Raw genomic sequence first — 16,647 nt, 5'->3', positions numbered from 1 at the left:
TATTGAAGAGTTAACAGCTGTACAAAACAGAAGGCTATATAACATGCAAAATTCCTGGCATTGCTGCTTATTCCTCACTTACAAGGCCTAAAATACATCACTGACTACTCACAAAAGTCTCAGAAATTCAGTCAACAGCCGAAATGATGCGAGGACTAACATTTCTCCTTCTCAGTGCCCCCAGGATGTGAAAATAAAGGAGCAGTAACTAGTATCCTAGCTTGGATATTTGTTTTAACTGACTTCAAGTTCTGGAGATGCTCTGTTTATGTTCGTAGTACGCATGCGTAGTGAGTGCACGCGGGCATGTGCTGCGAGTTTGTCGCCATAGCAACGGTTTGTTGAATGGTGGAGTAAAGTGGGTTGAATACATGGCAAAATGAAACTCAAGCGCTTCCTTCTCAGGTACTATCCGCCAGGTAATACGGATATTTTAAGTCGTACTAACTGTAACGTTAGTTCCGTTTTCAACTCTGACAACTTTCTGTAGCCTTACTTCGCTGTAACTTTCCACCCCAAAACCATATTGTTCGTTAGCTAAGTTAGCATTATGCTAGCGTATCTAACCGCTGCTCTATTCATTTCAGCCAGCATAAGTGGACTTCCCGGGTTAAATTAATGTTTCTACTTTCAGGTATAGCCTTGGAATACGAGAAAGGAGGATATTTGAAGACCAAATCAATCGACCTGTTGGATCTGACCCCAGAGTGAGTGAGTTGTACCCTACACAATTACATAAACGGTTACCTAACGTTAGCTAACAGCACTATGCTTAGCTGATTACTCTTTGATGTCATAATATCCTCATATAGGAGTGTTCATCTCTCACAAATAATGTCATTTTATCACCAAGCTAGTCAGACACATGTCCATATAGCCCTGTCTGTGACCTCAGAGCACTGTATGAGGTCAGTGAGGTCAGGATTTATGACCAAACTGCCTGAACCCTTTTGTATGTAGGGTAAAGATAGACAAGATGAGATGAGATGATCCATATTCGTCCCACATTGGGGACATTTGCAACATCACAGCAGCAAAGGGATAGTGAAAACAGGAAGCATCAGCAGAAAACAATAAAATACAAAGCAATATATGAATACATAAAGTAAGTAAACTGTACAATAAGAAAGACCAGTACAATAAGCAAACAGTATAAAAACACAAAGCAATATAATAAGGAAGCAGAACATAATAAAGAGAAACATTGAATGACTGATGACTGACTTATGGACATACTGATATTGCACTTGAGTCAGTGATTGTGAGCAGTAAAAAATGAAAGCAAGATATAATATTAAACAGACAGGCTGAGTGGCCGAATTAACATTACTGCATGAATCAAGTGTAGATATTCCGCAGTTAGAATATACAGATATAGATGTTGCACATGAGTGATGATTGGTTGTCCATAGTTTTCATATGTGTGGTCTACTGGGAGCAGTGCTGGTTGTATAGTCTGACAGCAGCAGGAAGGAGGGATGCTATTTCTAATGTGATCTACCATCAGTCTGGTTTATGTGTTTTTTTTATGTGTCTGATGCACGTGTGACCTTATTTTAAATGATAAAGCTGTTTAGGGTAACACACTAAAATCAGTTTTACCTTGAGGATAAAGTTAATCAGTTCAGTTCATCTCATATTGGCACTCATGAATAAACTCTGATGAACAAGAAGAGTAATAGATAGGTAGGTAGGTAATTCTTCTTCTTTGCTTATATTTGGGTCGAAGGCCGAGTGAGCATTTCACCAACAGTGTCTCATTCATGCATGTTTGTACCTAACATTTGGACCTCTAAGATTTGCTGAATGATTAGTATTTTCAAATTACTGTTATCAGGTCATCTGAAGTGTAAACTTGTGAAAAGAAAATTGCATTTTTCAACCCTGCAGGACAGACCCAGATGAAATGTTGGCAGAAATTAGGCAGTTGGAGCCTCTGATCAGGTCAGAGTCCCAGGCCAATCAGGTCAAACAGCTGATCCTTCGACTGCAGCAGAAACAGGGCCAGCGGGAGGACCACAGGTTCTGTCTCTTCAAGGTTAGACACTGGACTCATACATACATTACTGATAAATAATAAATAGGTCAACACAGTGACATTTATGCATTCATAGATTTTTTATTACACTGTTTTGATATTCAGGGTCCTAGGGCAGGTTGTAAAATCTAGTGTAGAGCACTCTTTGTCTTTTGTATCAGTACAAACATTTTTGGAAGGTTTTTTTTTTTTTTTTTTTTTTTTTTTTTTTTTTGGTCAGGTTGATGGACTAAAGGGAACATTGGTGATTTTGTTTATTGTAAAGCTGTTATAGTATATTACACAGGCAGTTGAAATGGATAATGACCTTTTTTGGCAACCTCAGCTAATTACAGCAATATATTAGTTCCCTGATATTTGCTTTTTGTGAATGTTATTTACTTATGTGGAAAGTTCAGAGTTTGAGTAAAATCAGCCAGTACTCCCAATAGGCACTAGAGAGCAGCAGTGGTTAGGTTACTACGTCCTAAAATGAGAGGCCAAGTAAGCAGCCAAGAGTCTGATAACATATTGACAACAGATTCTTCATGAGTGTCTCATTGTGCTTAAGAATACACAAGATGTAATTGGTATGAGATCAGGGTTGGTTATGTGGCTGGAGGTCTGAGGATATGGATGCTTTCTGTCTTAAACTGGTGAGAGACTCTGCTGTTCTGCATAAGTACAGAAAATCCTTTCACCACTGGTGGGCTGGGAGTGGGAGGTCTTCCAATTACATCAATGCAGAGTAGTTATATGTGGGTATTAAATGGGTAATCTTAAAGATGAATGAAGTAAATAACAATATTGCCTATGAGGGTATATTTTCTAATCTTTCTCTGGTCTTATTTGCAGGAGCTTAAGCCACACATACTGCCGCTGACAAACATTGCCTTTGACAAATCAGGGTCGAGGTAGGTTATCTGCACCACGCACAAGTCTGCCAATTTGGAGTTTCATTCTCCATTGTTGTGTTTTTCTTTACTCTTCCCCATGTTTCTGTGCAGGTTTATAACTGCGAGCTACGACAGGACATGCAGAGTTTGGGACACAGCCTCAGGCACAGAGCTACACAAGCTGGAGGGTCACAGAAACGTGGTGTTTGCAGTTGCATTCAACAACCCATATGGGTAATGAGCTGTTTCAGCAAAACTTTAATAGCATCTGAGCACATTGCTGTATTGGACTCTCAGTTTATTTTGTTTATTTTTATCTTGCTGAAACTTAGAGACAAGGTTGCCACCGGCTCTTTTGATAAGACCTGCAAACTGTGGTGTGCAGAGACGGGCAAATGTTTTCATACCTTTCGCGGACACATGGCAGAAATAGTATGTATGACAATGTGTTTTAACTGAAAATGATTGGAGTACTGTCTGTGTGTAGTAAATTTTTGCTTTATATGCTATAGGCTACTGTGCATAGTCAGTATTTATGCACATTTCTATGCTGCAGGACAAGGTAAATTGTGTATTTTAATGCTTGTACTGGTATTATGCTCTTGTGCTTAGATGAAAAATAGGTTGGCTAAATCCTTTTTGGCTCTGTAGCAGAATCTAGCACTAGTAACTGTAAAAGAGAGTTCTGTTTTGTGTAGATGTGCCTGGCGTTCAACCCCCAGAGTACACTGGTGGCTACAGGCAGCATGGATGCCACTGCCAAGCTGTGGGATGTGGAGACTGGGGAGGAGGTGCACACATTGACTGTGAGTAATCTTCTCTTTACTCACTATATCCCAATGCCTCGCTTGCTCTTTTTTTCTCTTCATGAATAATGCATTGATTCACTTTTCATTCACTTCTAAGAGCAATTATTCCTGGACTGAGTGTTGTTGACCCTGCTGATGGTCAGCACCTTCTCTGCCCCACATATCTGCCCATGATCTGATGGCGAATGAAACTGTAACTCTTTAATAAAGCCGCAGATAACCCATTCTGCGGGGAGTAGTGAGCTCTCTTTGATGTGCAGACTGCACGTGGGTCCATGGTGTGACTGGTTGGTTGGCTGGCTCTGTCTCAGTAAGAAGCAACTCTCTGTAGCTCTCTGTTCTGTCATTGCTTCACACCAGGAAGAATCAATCATGCTGACAGCAGTCAATTGAGCGTAGAATCTTAAACACATGCTCATTATTATTATTGTTTTCAAGAATTGAAGAAGCTACTTTTAAAGGAATACTTCATCAAAAATATTCTGTTTTTGGATTCTTCGTCAATAGTGGAGTCATGCGAGAAAAACAAAGTTTTCTTCATGAATTCAGGGTAACACGAGGTGACTAACTGGTATGCAAATGATCATTTTGTGAGTGAACTAGAGTAAAAGGGGGCAGCGTTTAACAACAACAAACTATATCAAAACCTCTGTTAATAAACTCTCACACAACCCATGCAGTTTAATCCAAGTCATGGGTTAAGTACTTCCAAAACAAACACAACAAAACGCATTTTCACTGAAATCTTATGATTTAAAACTCTTAAGGATATGAGTAGCACACCTGGGCAAGCGCTTGCATTTGAGCTCTGCTGGTGCATTCCAATGAGCAAAGTTCAAATGCATGCTCTTGCTCAGGTGCACTACTCCTCCGTGCGTAAGACTTGTAAACGGATGTGTTTTAAATAGTAAGGTGTGAAAATGCATGTCTGGGAAGTACTGAGCATAAGACTGAGGAAGTAAGACGTGGATTATACTGCATGAGTTTATTAATGGAGGTTTTGATATAGTTTTGTTGTTGTGAAACGGAAAACCCATTTTCCTTCAATTCATCAAGAATCTCCAAGTTTTTTGAGTCTGTTCACTGTGGAGGCATGTGAGAAAAAGAAAGTTTTCTTCATGAATTCAGCATAAAAGAGGGTGAGTATTTAATACACAGACGATCATTTTGTAGGTAAAGTACTCCTTTGAGACTGAAGTCTGTGTGTTATTGTGTCTGATGTGCATTTTCATTTATAGGCGTAGAGAAAGAGCGGGAGTTTATAAGACAAAAGAAATTCAACAGTGAGGAATAATGCTCTCTTTTTCTATTCATCCAGGGTCACACTGCAGAGGTCCTCTCTCTGTGTTTTAACTCAGTGGGAAATCAGCTTGTCACAGGCTCCTTTGACCACACTGCTGCTATATGGGACGTTGGGTCAGGAAGGTCAGTATTGTAATGCATGCATCAATCTCTGCATGCGTGTCATAATTTATTCTGTACAGTGCATACATGAGTGCACAGGTGCCTCATTCCTGCTCTTTCTGTTTTTCTCAGACGTGTCCACACTCTAATAGGTCACAGGGGGGAAATCAGTAACGTTCAGTTCAGCTGGGACGGCTCCCTCATAGTCACAGGCTCCATGGACAAAACTTGCAAGGTAAACTAACATCAGCCCCAAACCTGCGAGTGTGTGTGTGTTTTATTTAACTCTAATAAAATGCTTTTTTTGCCAAAATACAGACTGAAATTATATTATCAATAGTTTGTTATTCATTTAACATCTCTAACAATTTCCAATCAATGTGTGAGATGGATGGCTCTTGTCATTCATAATCACCCTCCTCCATTTCCCACTCCCCGTCTCTCCCTACCTCCTGTCTCTAAGGTCTCCATCATTTAAAGCAGAAAAATTGAATCCTAATATCTTAATTATGCCAAGATGAGTCATACTCTGAAGAATTATCCACCTCACTGCATTCCTCCAGGGGAGATAGTTAAAGTAAAGCCACTTAATACAGCTACAGCTGCGTGCAAGTACATTTTATGAGACTGTGTACGTGTTTCTTCACATGTATGTGTCCTAGTTTTTGAACTTAATGTGCTTTCCTGCCTGTGTCTTTCATCTGTTGTGCCACTCAGGGTTTTGTGTTGTGTGTATGTGTTTGCAGTTGTGGGAAGCAGTCAGTGGGAGGTGTGTGGCCACTCTAATTGGACACAAAGAAGAGGTGCTGGATGTGTGTTTTGATTTAAGTGGTCAGCTCATTGCTTCTGCCTCTGCTGATGGTGAGATTAATTTGCTGAAACTTAACATTACTAGTAAAGTATTTATACTAGTATAAATACTACACGTGCTAGTATAGCACCTTCATTCAATCATTCATTTTCCACAACCGCTTATCCTAGCTGATGTTGGGCAAGAAAATGAACTTAAAGGTACTAGTATAGTACCTTTAAGTTCATTTTTTTATTCAGAATTTCATATTTTTACACATTTCCACTTTTTCCTCACTCTCTTGTTTTTGATTACATGTCTGAGGTTTACTTTAAGATTGCCAAAAAAAAGACTGCCATACATTTATTTATTTTATTTTTATTTATCCTTTATTTAACCAGGTGAGTCCCATTGAGATTGACATCTCTTTTACAAGGGAGCCCTGGCCAAGAAGGCAGCAAACCAATGTTACAACAATACAACAACAAAAAACATAAACACAGCAGTACATAGATACATAAAGTACATACAGTACACATCAAATTCAAAGAAAGCAGTTGCAGAGCTCTGTTTTTACAGACTGTAACAAACATTTAAAATCACCCAAGGAAACAAGGTCAGCCAATTTTAGCGTTTTCTGGAGCTGATTCCAGGACCAAGGGGCATAATAACTAAAAGCGGTCTTCCCAAATTCAGTGAAGGCGCGAGGGACCGAAAACAACAAGAAGTCCTGAGAGTGCAGGCTGTACCCACTAGTAGAGTGATTGAGTAGGCGGTTCAAATAGCCAGGGAGTAGCCCTAAGATGGCTTTGTAGATAAAAATATGCCAGTGGCGCCATCTGCGATAGTTTAGTGATGTCAGACCAGACCCTTCATATAAGAAACAATGATGGGTGAGAGATTTGGCATTCAAAATGAAGCGCAAGGCACCATGATAGACTGTGTCTATAGCCTTAAGGGATGCAGCAGAGGCATGCATATAAAGAACATCACCATAATCAATCATGGGAAGAAAGGTAGCCATGACAAGTCTCTTTTTGGCAGTGAGATTAAAACAATGCTTGTTTCTAAAGTAAAATCCTAGTTTAATCCTGAGTTTTTTGGCAAGATTATCCAAATGAATAGAAAAAGTAAGTTTAGAATCAAGCCAGACTCCAAGATATTTATAGGAAGCCACCTGTTCTATGCACTTTCCATCAGTGGTGAAAACGTGAGGAACAGGAGGCTGGGAGTGGGATCTAGAGAAATACATGACTTTTGTTTTACTAACATTTAAAACCAGTTTAAGATTTTTAAAATCAGCCTGAATCGAGCTAAACGATTTTTGGAGGTGCTGAAAAGCGCAGGACAGAGAGGAGGCACAAGAATAAACAATTGTATCATCTGCATACAGATGAAAGTTAGATTTATCACAATTTTGTATATCTGTGCCAATGTTGTTTATATAAATCGTAAACAAGATAGGCCCCAGAATAGACCCCTGGGGCACGCCCCGGGCAATTGACTTGGAAGATGACCTCTGACCATCGGCAAGGACTGTCTGTGACCTGTCAGTAAGATAATTTGCAAACCAACTAACAGAGTTTACACTCAAGCCAATATTATGGAGTCTATTGATTAAGATGGTGTGGTCCACAGTGTCAAATGCCTTAGATAAATCAATAAACACTGCAGCGCAGTGTTTATTATTATCAAGACCCTGAATTATGTCATTCAGCACCTTGGAGGCAGCAGTTAAAGTGCTATGACCTGATCTAAAACCAGACTGAACAGAGCTAAGCTGACCGCTTTCTAATAACAACTCCTTTAGCTGGTCATTCACCAGGGATTCCACAATTTTAGCAACCACTGAGAGTTTTGAAATAGGCCGATAGTTGTTCAGGTCAGAGGGATCCCCCCCTTTAAAGATGGGCAAAACATATGCCTCCTTCCAAGATTTAGGGATAGAATTAGTGGACAGGGATAAGTTGAAAATATTAGCCAGAGGTTCAGCTATAAGTTTTGCTGAGAGTCTTAATAAATAGGGATCCAGGCCATCTGGGCCTGGAGACTTCTTAGGGTCACTTGCTTTTAAAGCTTTAAGGACAGAAGCAGTAGAAACATGTTCAAAAGCAAAACCATAAGAACCTGGAGTCTCTTCAGCAGTGGGAGGGCTGGACAAGACACTGGATTTCAAATCGGGAAACAAGCGATCGAACAAATATCCAGCAGAAACAAAGTGTTCATTAAAAAGATCAACAATAGATTGCTTCTCAGTTATTGGCTGAGAACAATGAATAATTTGTTGGGGGAGCAAAGCAGGGGCAGTAGGATTAAGCGACTTAATAGTTTTCCAGAATTTAGAAGGGTTATTTAAGTTTTCAGACGTCAAGTTGAAATAATATTCAGATATGGATTTCATCATCATACATCCTCCATATTTTTTACCTGTTGTGTATATTCTGGTTTCCCGAGGCCCAAATGCAACAAATTCCACATTTTGACATGTAAAAAAAGTTCTGTACATGTACACTAACAACACTGCCTGTCACTGTCTCTGTCAGGTACAGCGCGACTGTTCAGTGTAACCACAGATCAGTGTCTTGTGACTCTAGAGGGCCATGATGGAGAGATCTCTAAGGTAAGCCACTGGACCCATAATGGCTTCTTTGCCATTGCCCATGTAAAGTCATTTCATGTCACCATGGAAAGCCAAAGTTTCATCTCATTTGCAGGTTAGCTGTTGTTTTGAGGGGTTTTTTATTCTATCTCTTTTTAATATTCTGCAACTATGAATATATGCCATAGGATCATAAAGCAGTAAGTGTGTCCCTCTGAGGCTATCAAAAGCCATAAAGTAAAAGTTGTATGGTTAAAAAAACACCTTTCCTAATGTTTTAGCTTTTCATGGTGGAGCAGAGTAGCGTCTAGGCTCTTTATATACTTTAATCAGAATTGTGATTATGGCAAGGAAACAGCACATTTACTTCCTGTGAACATTTGATATCAACAAACATGGCAACAGGAAATAAAATTTGACCCATTAAAATATTACACCGTTATCTCACAGACTTGTTTGGGAATATTTTTATAACTGGCCACTGGGCACAACCAGTAGTTTGCAGATGCACCACCCGGCACCTTGCATGTGTAAATGAGCTTGTGATTTTGTTTTAACAATAACTCTCAGGGTGGCACGGTGGTAGAGTGGTTAGCATTGTTGCTTCACAGCAAGAGGGTTACTGGTTTGAACCCCAGGGTGGGGGAGCCCTTCTGTGCAGAGTTTGCATTTTCTACCCATGTCACTGTGGGTTTTCTCCACCTGTACTCCAGCTTCTTCCCACAGTCCAAAGACATGCAGGTTAACTGGTGACTCTAAACTGTAGGTGTGAATGTGAGCATGAATGGTTGTCTGTCTCTATGTGTCAGCCCTGTGATAGTCTGGTGACCTGTTCAGAATGTACCCTGTCTCTCGCCCAGTGTCAGCTGGGATAGGCTCCAGCACACCATGCACCCCAACAGGATAAGCAGTTACAGAAAATGAATGAATAAATTAACTCTCAGTGTCTAGCTACAGCTCTCCTGGCCAGTGCTGTAAATAGGATATTTGCCTCTCCTTGCCTTGTTAACATGGGATAAAGCATGATGCTGAAGTAGAGGGACAGGAGTTCAGGCTTCAGGCTGTTTTGTGCTCACTGTGTCACATGGTAAACTAACTCTGCAAGTAGGACACAGGACTGTAGTGATGCTTCTATTAATCTGGCTAATTACTCTCAAGCTTTTAAAAGAGATGTTTTTATGGTAGAGCTCAGTGGGAAATTACAAATACCTGTCATCCCTGACCATAAGTTGGTGTTGTTAGCCTTTGAACTCAGCACCAATTGTTGCACCCATGCCATCACATGTAATCACACATCCTCAAACAGAATGTGCACAGGTATAACATTATCTGGTATTAGCTGAGTCCAACAAACACATGCGCAGGCAGAAGTTGTGTTCTAACTCTGCATTGACCTTGTATTTAAATGGGAATGATTTTACCTGCTTACCACTTTCCAGGTTCCTTGTTCTGCGTGAGTGTGTGTGTGTGTGTGTGTGTGTGTGTCCTGCAGGTTCTGGCTCAGAGGGTCTCCATGCATGAGGGGCTTAGAAGTTACCTCTGTTTACAGAAACATCAGGCAGTCAGTAATAAGTAGGCTGGATGGAGGATCATTTCAGAGGATTATGACACTAATCTCTCTCTAACAGGGCACCTCTCCCCCTCCCCTCCATGCCTCTTAACCATGACCAGGTTTTGTTTTCATTGGTCTATCCCTCTATTTCAGCGTCTTGCTTTGTATGCTTTTACTTTTATTCTCTCATTATATCTTAGGTCCTCCTCTTGTTAATTCACCTTGCTGCCTTTTCCTAGGAAAAATAAATGATGGACTGTTTATTGATTGACTGACTCTAAATTCCTGGATTCGAGTTTCTGTCCACTTTATTCCTAGCTCCCATGATACCTTGCATGAATTATGGGTGCAGCTTCTGGGGTTGAACCAAAACCGGCGATTTCCAGTGGTAACAGTTTGTTTAGAGTACTCTATTCTTCTTTCCAAGAGCAATTTGGAAATAAAACGTGGAACACACCCTCTGTTATAGCTCAAACTGGATTATGTGATCATACCTCTGCCATCTCTGACAGCCATCTCAAAGCAACTGAGCACGCTAGCAATTAGCTTGCCTTGCTCCATTAAAATATTGTTGAATTTAACATGGCCCGAGCTATCTTAAGGTAAACATCTGCTCCTTCTAAAGATGATTTATGATGACTTATTAAAAGATGCTAACACATTCGGCAAACATTTGACATAATTCAGTATTAACTGTAGCTCCATGTAAAGTGAATAAATGTGATGTTTCCCAGCTAATCCTCCACTCATCTGCGTTAATGACAGTTTACACATTTTGTTAACTTCTGATTTATTAAAAACTGTTCTGAGCAAAGCATGGTGCTGAATTTAGCAGCACGCTTCAGTAATAGTAATATAAAGTAGGAGTAAAAGAAATAACTTTTAGCATTCATTTTTTTATATGATATAAAGGAAGTACAGTAAATCAGTAACACATTCTCAGCCCTAATGACTAAATACATATTTCAAGGTATGTTGCTGAGTTTATTTTACAACAAGCAATTTTCTAATGTAGGTTGAGAATGAAGTCAGACAGGGAAAGACGGTGATATCATGTACTGACGGTGAGTGACGGACCTGTCAGTCTACATGTCATTCTCTTCTGCAAATTCTGATCCAATACTTTTTCCTCTATGTCTCGTGAAACTCTTGTGGTTTTATTTCTCATATCAATATTACCTTTGGCAACAGGAACAATCCCTTTTTGTTCTCAACACTCAGTTGCTGAAGACAAAAATTTAGCTTAGATTGGCTGTTACAGACACAGACAGTGTAACAGGTACCAAAGCTCCGCAAAGACATTTTAGAAAATGCTAAGTTAACATTAGTTAAATATTTGTTAAAAAATAAATCAGTATTTGCTGAGCTGAAGGCAAATTACTTTTGAAAAGAACCAGTGTTGGAAGTTAGCCACCAAGCGTAGCCACTGGGACTGAACACAGACAGTCTATGGGACTAACTAGCTTACTGATACTTCCACTATCTCACTGGAAGTTGCACCCATAATAATTTCTACAGTAGTGCCCTCAGGAATAAGGTGGATACTGATTCTAAAAATAGCATTTCATGTCAGGAATTTTATAAAACATTTTGTTTTCAAATATTTCATCCCTGCTGGGAGAATTCTTCATATTTAAAACACACACCATAGCTTTCTTCTTGCACTTAACTCAGACCAAAATGTCAAGTCTGCATAGAGGATTTTTCTTAGTCCAAATGCCACATTGTAGTCAAACTGTTTGAGCACATTTACAGTACTGTACAAGATGGCTGAGTAAGTGTATGACCTTATAGGAAGTTATTTGTGCAGTCATGAGGTGTCATGAGGCCATTTTAATGCAATTTAAGTTTTAATTTATAGCTTTGATTCAGAAGATGCGTCAAATGTCTCTAACTCTGCATTGAAGCCAACGCAGATTCTACAAAAGAAAAGAGGGGAGATCAACTGGTCATCTTTTTAAAAGGATAATGACTCCTCAAGGCGGTTGTGCCAAAGATCATGGTACCTTAGTTTGCATAGCATCCATCAACATCACATTTAAAAATCAGTTTCACTGTTTTGACTTTTGAGTGTACATGATTTTGTAACTTCTGCAGGAAATGAGGTTAGAATTAGTATGTTATATGGAATTGCGGCACAGCTTTAGTCTTGTTTATTTATACCTCTTTCCTGTCATTTCCTATTTCCTGATTTCTTCTCTCGTGTCTGTCCATTTTAAACTGTTTCCTTTCCATGTCTGTTCCCATCATAGCTTCCACTTTCATCTTCTTCCTCCGGTCTTTTATCTTTGTCAGCTTCTTCTCTCGTCAGTTTCTATTTCCTGTCTGGGGTCACTCCTTGGTGCTCAGTTTGGAGTTTAATAAAAACACACTTTACTTTCATGGCCATCTTGAGCCAGCTTCATTTAATCATCGCTTCCTTCACCTCACAATGGGGATAGGAAACCATTCAGGGAACGATAAACCCGGGCTTTAACACAATCAGCCTCAGACATGATTTTTATAATACACTACTGGAAAAACTCCTCGCTAAGTAGCGCCACTGGTGCCTTTATCCTCCTTAAGTATTTAAAGTTGAATGACCTCTGTGGAGTATTGTTGCTGATGTGGTAAACGTGTTCTGAGCTCACTCATTTTCCTCTCCCTCTTTGTCATTTCAACCTCGTCTGGCATAATCTCTTATTCAGCACTCTCTTGCTTACTCTATCACTCATGTAGCACACACCACCCCACACACACACACACACACACACACACACACACACGCTCCTCTGAATAACACTAACTCTGCTGCCTCTCTTGGTAGATCTGTTTCAGCCCACAGGGCAGCAGGGTCCTGACTGCCAGCTCAGACAAGACAGCTCGTCTGTGGGATGTTAAGTCTGGAGTCTGCCTACAAGTCCTAGAGGGGCACACCGACGAGATCTTCTCCTGCGTCTTCAACTATGAGGGTGACACTATCATTACAGGTACGCACTCACACACACACTCACACGTCCCACATCTGACAACCACGTACATCTGACAGCCACGCACTGTTAAAACATAGCCTCGGGCAGCGAACGAGCTGCTCCTCGCCAAACGTCACAAATGCTTAATTGCACATTATAGATGAAAAGTGTGCAGCTGTGTCCTTCTGTGCAGCCACCTGTTTTTGTTTGTGCTCTCCTGCAGGAAGCAAGGATAACACATGCCGGATCTGGCACTGACCCCTCCCTTGACCCTGAACAGGCTCAGACTGTCAGATGCATGCTCACAGCAATCAGTTTGACCCACTGTTAATCTTTGTAATTGTGGAATACCCACTGAATTCACGACATCTGTGTAAGGTCAAAGTGCCATTGCAATTCAGTCACTTGATTATGTAATTGTCTCTCTGATGTTCCTGCTGTAACTTGTTCCCTGACTGTATTAAATTTGTACTGGGTTGTACCAGTAGACCTACCCTTGTATTTACTGTGGCGTTAACAGCATGAGAATTTTGCTCATAAAAATGTCATGAAGTAATTGGAACTTTTCAACTTTTGGAGCAGTTTGACAATTTGGGACATTTGCTTGGACAAAGCCAGGAGGCGCTTGGCTTAGTTTAGCATAAAGACTGGATCAAAAATATGCCCTCCAGCCCCTCTAAAGTTATTAACACGCCAGATATTGACAGTACATAACTCCCAATTTGACCACAACTTGTTGTTTTTACACTTCTGTTTGTGTTGAGAATTAAACAAAATCAGCTACGTGGATTTTTAAACTTAAGACAAAGCCAGGCTACAGTAGCTGTGTCCCCCTGCCTTGAGTTTTTATGTGAGATTAAGATGATTATCTTCTGGCAGTAGCTTCCTAGTTAATACACAGACATAAGAGTGGTCTCATGCTTCTTTTATAACGCTTGGCAAGACAATAAGGAAGCATATTTCCCAAAATGTCGACTAGCTCTTTTAGTAACTGTGAGCTAGACTTGGCTGTCTGAGCTGTAAACATACCAAATGTTATGTTAACTCATATTCATACATGGGCATTACCAGAAATGTTTGCCCATGTTTCATCCTACCTAACAAAAGGTAATCTTTACTTTTGTTCCCACTGCCTTTGTACGTTTCTGTGATGTTTACTTAGCAGTATTATCTGAAAGCACAATAAAATATTGAATGTTTATTCAGTAGCTTTGGATTATATTCTCACTGCATCTGTGACAAGCTTTTGGGGAAACCAGGCAACAGGATGTAATGCTGATGTGGATAAATGTGTCTTGTCTGCTGAATGTGACTAATGATCAAGAGTCCTTGTATTTCACATCACAGAAATTTATTGATGTCAAAAGATAAATACATTCAGTTCTATTGTGACAGAGTTTACAGCTGAATCGTGTGCTTTTTTTTCCCAATGCTGATGTAACACTAGAGTACCACTAAGTATAGAAATAAACAGACCAAATTCACGTACAAATTCAACATTACAAACCTTACTCTGTCTTCCTGACATAGTAAAAGCTAAAGAGAGCAGTCCACTACTCCAAGGTGCAGCAGTTCCAAATCTACAGTATATACAGTACAGCTATCCAAAATAATCAGTTCTCAAGTAACATGAACGAGATAACATACGTATTTAAAACTGAATTTCAAGGTCACGACAGAGGTGGTATGTTGGCCGATGAACACAACAAAGAGATGGGCGCTTTGCTTACCTTAAGCAAATGTGCACTTCTAAGTGGCTATCAGAAGAAAGTGAAAGAGTTTTTTTCTGGGCTTCAGTTTCAACAGCCTCTTTTACAAGATAGTTTTGATACAAAAGTTCTGAGCATGTTGAGTTGTGGGAAGGATTTAACCTGATTTTCCTATCTTCTATTGGTTCTTTGCTTCACATGTATTCATTTAAAATAAATAAATAAACACATTATTTCTTTGTGAGATTCTGTAAATATATATATGTATAATTATATATTCTGGAGCAGTTAAAACCTGCCGACTATAATCTCTTGAAGGCTAGTTCATTCCCATCAGGAATGTCTAGCTCTGTGTTTGTGTCTCACTAGAGACGTGAATCTGAAAACAAAAACATGCTTTTATTAAAGGGAGACTGGTCCATTCATGGCTGTGAGCAGACAAACACAACGTCCATGGACAGACTGAGGTGTATGAAATTCTCAAGTATGCTGATCGCATTGTGCTCTCAGCTTGCAGTAGGAGACACTTGGTGTGATGAGACAAGATCAGGCAAACAGGAACATGTTAGAAGTGTGACAGAGTGAGGAGTGTCTTTTTGTTTGCAATATGAGGAGGCTACAGGGCCCTACAGGGTCTCCAGCAGCCAATCGAACAGGCTGGACAGAGAGCGGCCCTCCTCTTCCTCTTTCTCATGAAGCTTACAGAACTGGACCACAGCGCTGAACAAGTCTGCAATCCGCCACGCCTTCTGAGACATCAGGTGGACCACCCTCTGGAACTGAGAGAAGACACACATGTAATGAATGCAACTATATATACACATGGTCATCAACCTCACCACTTTTTTCCTCACGGTAAAATGTACAGTATGAATTACTGTCTCCTACAGGATCCCAATAAATAGCTGAAATCCTGAAGATATATTTCCTACCTATTAAGACCATTTTAATAAAGTTTAAGACTTCATCACCACTTTGAATTCTCATGAAAAAGTATGCAATAAATATGAAAAAGGGGCGAACAAAACTCCAACACTGACCCAAAATAATCACATGAACACCTTTAAAACACTCAAGTCCATGGGATTTATTAGAATTAAAACAAGCAACAAAACAACAAAAATCCCACGGTGAGAGGCAGCAGGACCAGCAGTCTCCACACCAGAGCCTCTGTCCTTTGCTGCTGGCACGACTCTTTATACCACCTCCTCCATGCCAGGTGCGCTGCACCTCGTTAACTAATGCAGCACACCTGCTCAGTTCTACAAGGGAGGGAGAAGGGACAGCAGCACAGAACACATACACAGCCGTAACACCATAGTATCTATGACTTTTTTTAAAAAAAATACTATACTATGACTTTTTTTAAACATACAATACTATGATTTTTTTAACGAACCATGCTTTGACTTTTATTTTCATTTTTATGACATAATATAACATGACTTTTTTTAACACACTATACAACGACTTTTTTTTATTTTTACCATACTATGCTCTGACTTTTTTTCATTTTTATGACATGCTATACTATGTTTTTTTTTTAAACATACCATACTGTGACTTTTTCTACCGTACTATACTGACTTTTTTTTTAATGTACTATACTATGACTTTTTTTTTTAACCATACTATACTAAGACTTTTTTTTACCATATTATACTATGACTTTTTTAACATACTGTACAATGACTTTTTTTTAACATACTATACTGTGACTTTAACATACTATACTTGACTTTTTTAACATACTATACTATGACTTTTTAACATACTATACTATGACTTTTTTAAACATACTATACTATGACTTTTTAACATACTATACTATGACTTTTTTAACATACTATACTATGACTTTTTTAAACATACTATACTATGACTTTTTAACATACTATACTTGACTTTTTTAAACATACT

The 16,647-nt window shown here is 39.5% G+C and overlaps 2 protein-coding genes across 6 annotated transcripts in view; one reads left to right on the top strand and one right to left on the bottom strand.

The window, feature by feature from the left end:
- Positions 1-311: 311 nt before the first annotated feature.
- Positions 312-15,501, top strand: daw1 (dynein assembly factor with WDR repeat domains 1). 4 transcript variants are annotated; one of them, XM_033631302.2, is made up of 13 exons: positions 312-419; positions 635-707; positions 1,891-2,038; positions 2,873-2,931; positions 3,025-3,147; positions 3,246-3,345; positions 3,612-3,719; positions 5,041-5,147; positions 5,259-5,361; positions 5,873-5,987; positions 8,460-8,536; positions 12,874-13,036; positions 13,242-15,501. In XM_033631302.2, the coding sequence occupies exons 1-13, from the start codon at positions 380-382 to the stop codon at positions 13,274-13,276; spliced, it is 1,251 nt and encodes a 416-aa protein (XP_033487193.1). In that variant the 5' UTR covers positions 312-379; the 3' UTR covers positions 13,277-15,501. The 4 variants fall into 4 exon arrangements, with proteins under 4 accessions (XP_033487193.1, XP_033487194.1, XP_033487195.1 ...); XM_033631303.2 differs by having other exon boundaries at positions 321-405; XM_033631304.2 differs by having other exon boundaries at positions 321-405; positions 635-711.
- Positions 14,353-16,647, bottom strand: part of sphkap (SPHK1 interactor, AKAP domain containing) — a 48,370-nt gene continuing 46,075 nt past the window's right edge. For both annotated transcript variants that reach the window (XM_033631300.2, XM_033631301.2), the window contains one exon: positions 14,353-15,506. In XM_033631300.2, the coding sequence (XP_033487191.1) occupies positions 15,354-15,506 (153 nt within the window). In that variant the 3' untranslated portion in view covers positions 14,353-15,353. The remainder of the gene's footprint in view (positions 15,507-16,647) is intronic.

Source organism: Epinephelus lanceolatus, chromosome 4, assembly GCF_041903045.1.
Source record: "Epinephelus lanceolatus isolate andai-2023 chromosome 4, ASM4190304v1, whole genome shotgun sequence".
NCBI lineage: Eukaryota > Metazoa > Chordata > Actinopteri > Perciformes > Serranidae > Epinephelus > Epinephelus lanceolatus.
The sequence above is the reverse complement of the archived record's forward strand: the minus strand, read 5'-3'. Positions and strand labels throughout refer to the sequence as shown.

What these genes read in the sequence shown, in the direction of transcription:
- daw1 (XM_033631302.2), top strand. Translation starts at nt 380, where the DNA reads ATGAAACTCAAGCGCTTCCTTCTCAGGTACTATCCGCCAG. An exon ending in TCTCAGGTACTATCCGCCAG is followed by an intron (nt 420 to 634) that starts GTAATACGGATA and finishes TTCTACTTTCAG; the next exon opens with GTATAGCCTTGGAATACGAG. An exon ending in AGGAGGTGCACACATTGACT is followed by an intron (nt 3,720 to 5,040) that starts GTGAGTAATCTT and finishes CTATTCATCCAG; the next exon opens with GGTCACACTGCAGAGGTCCT.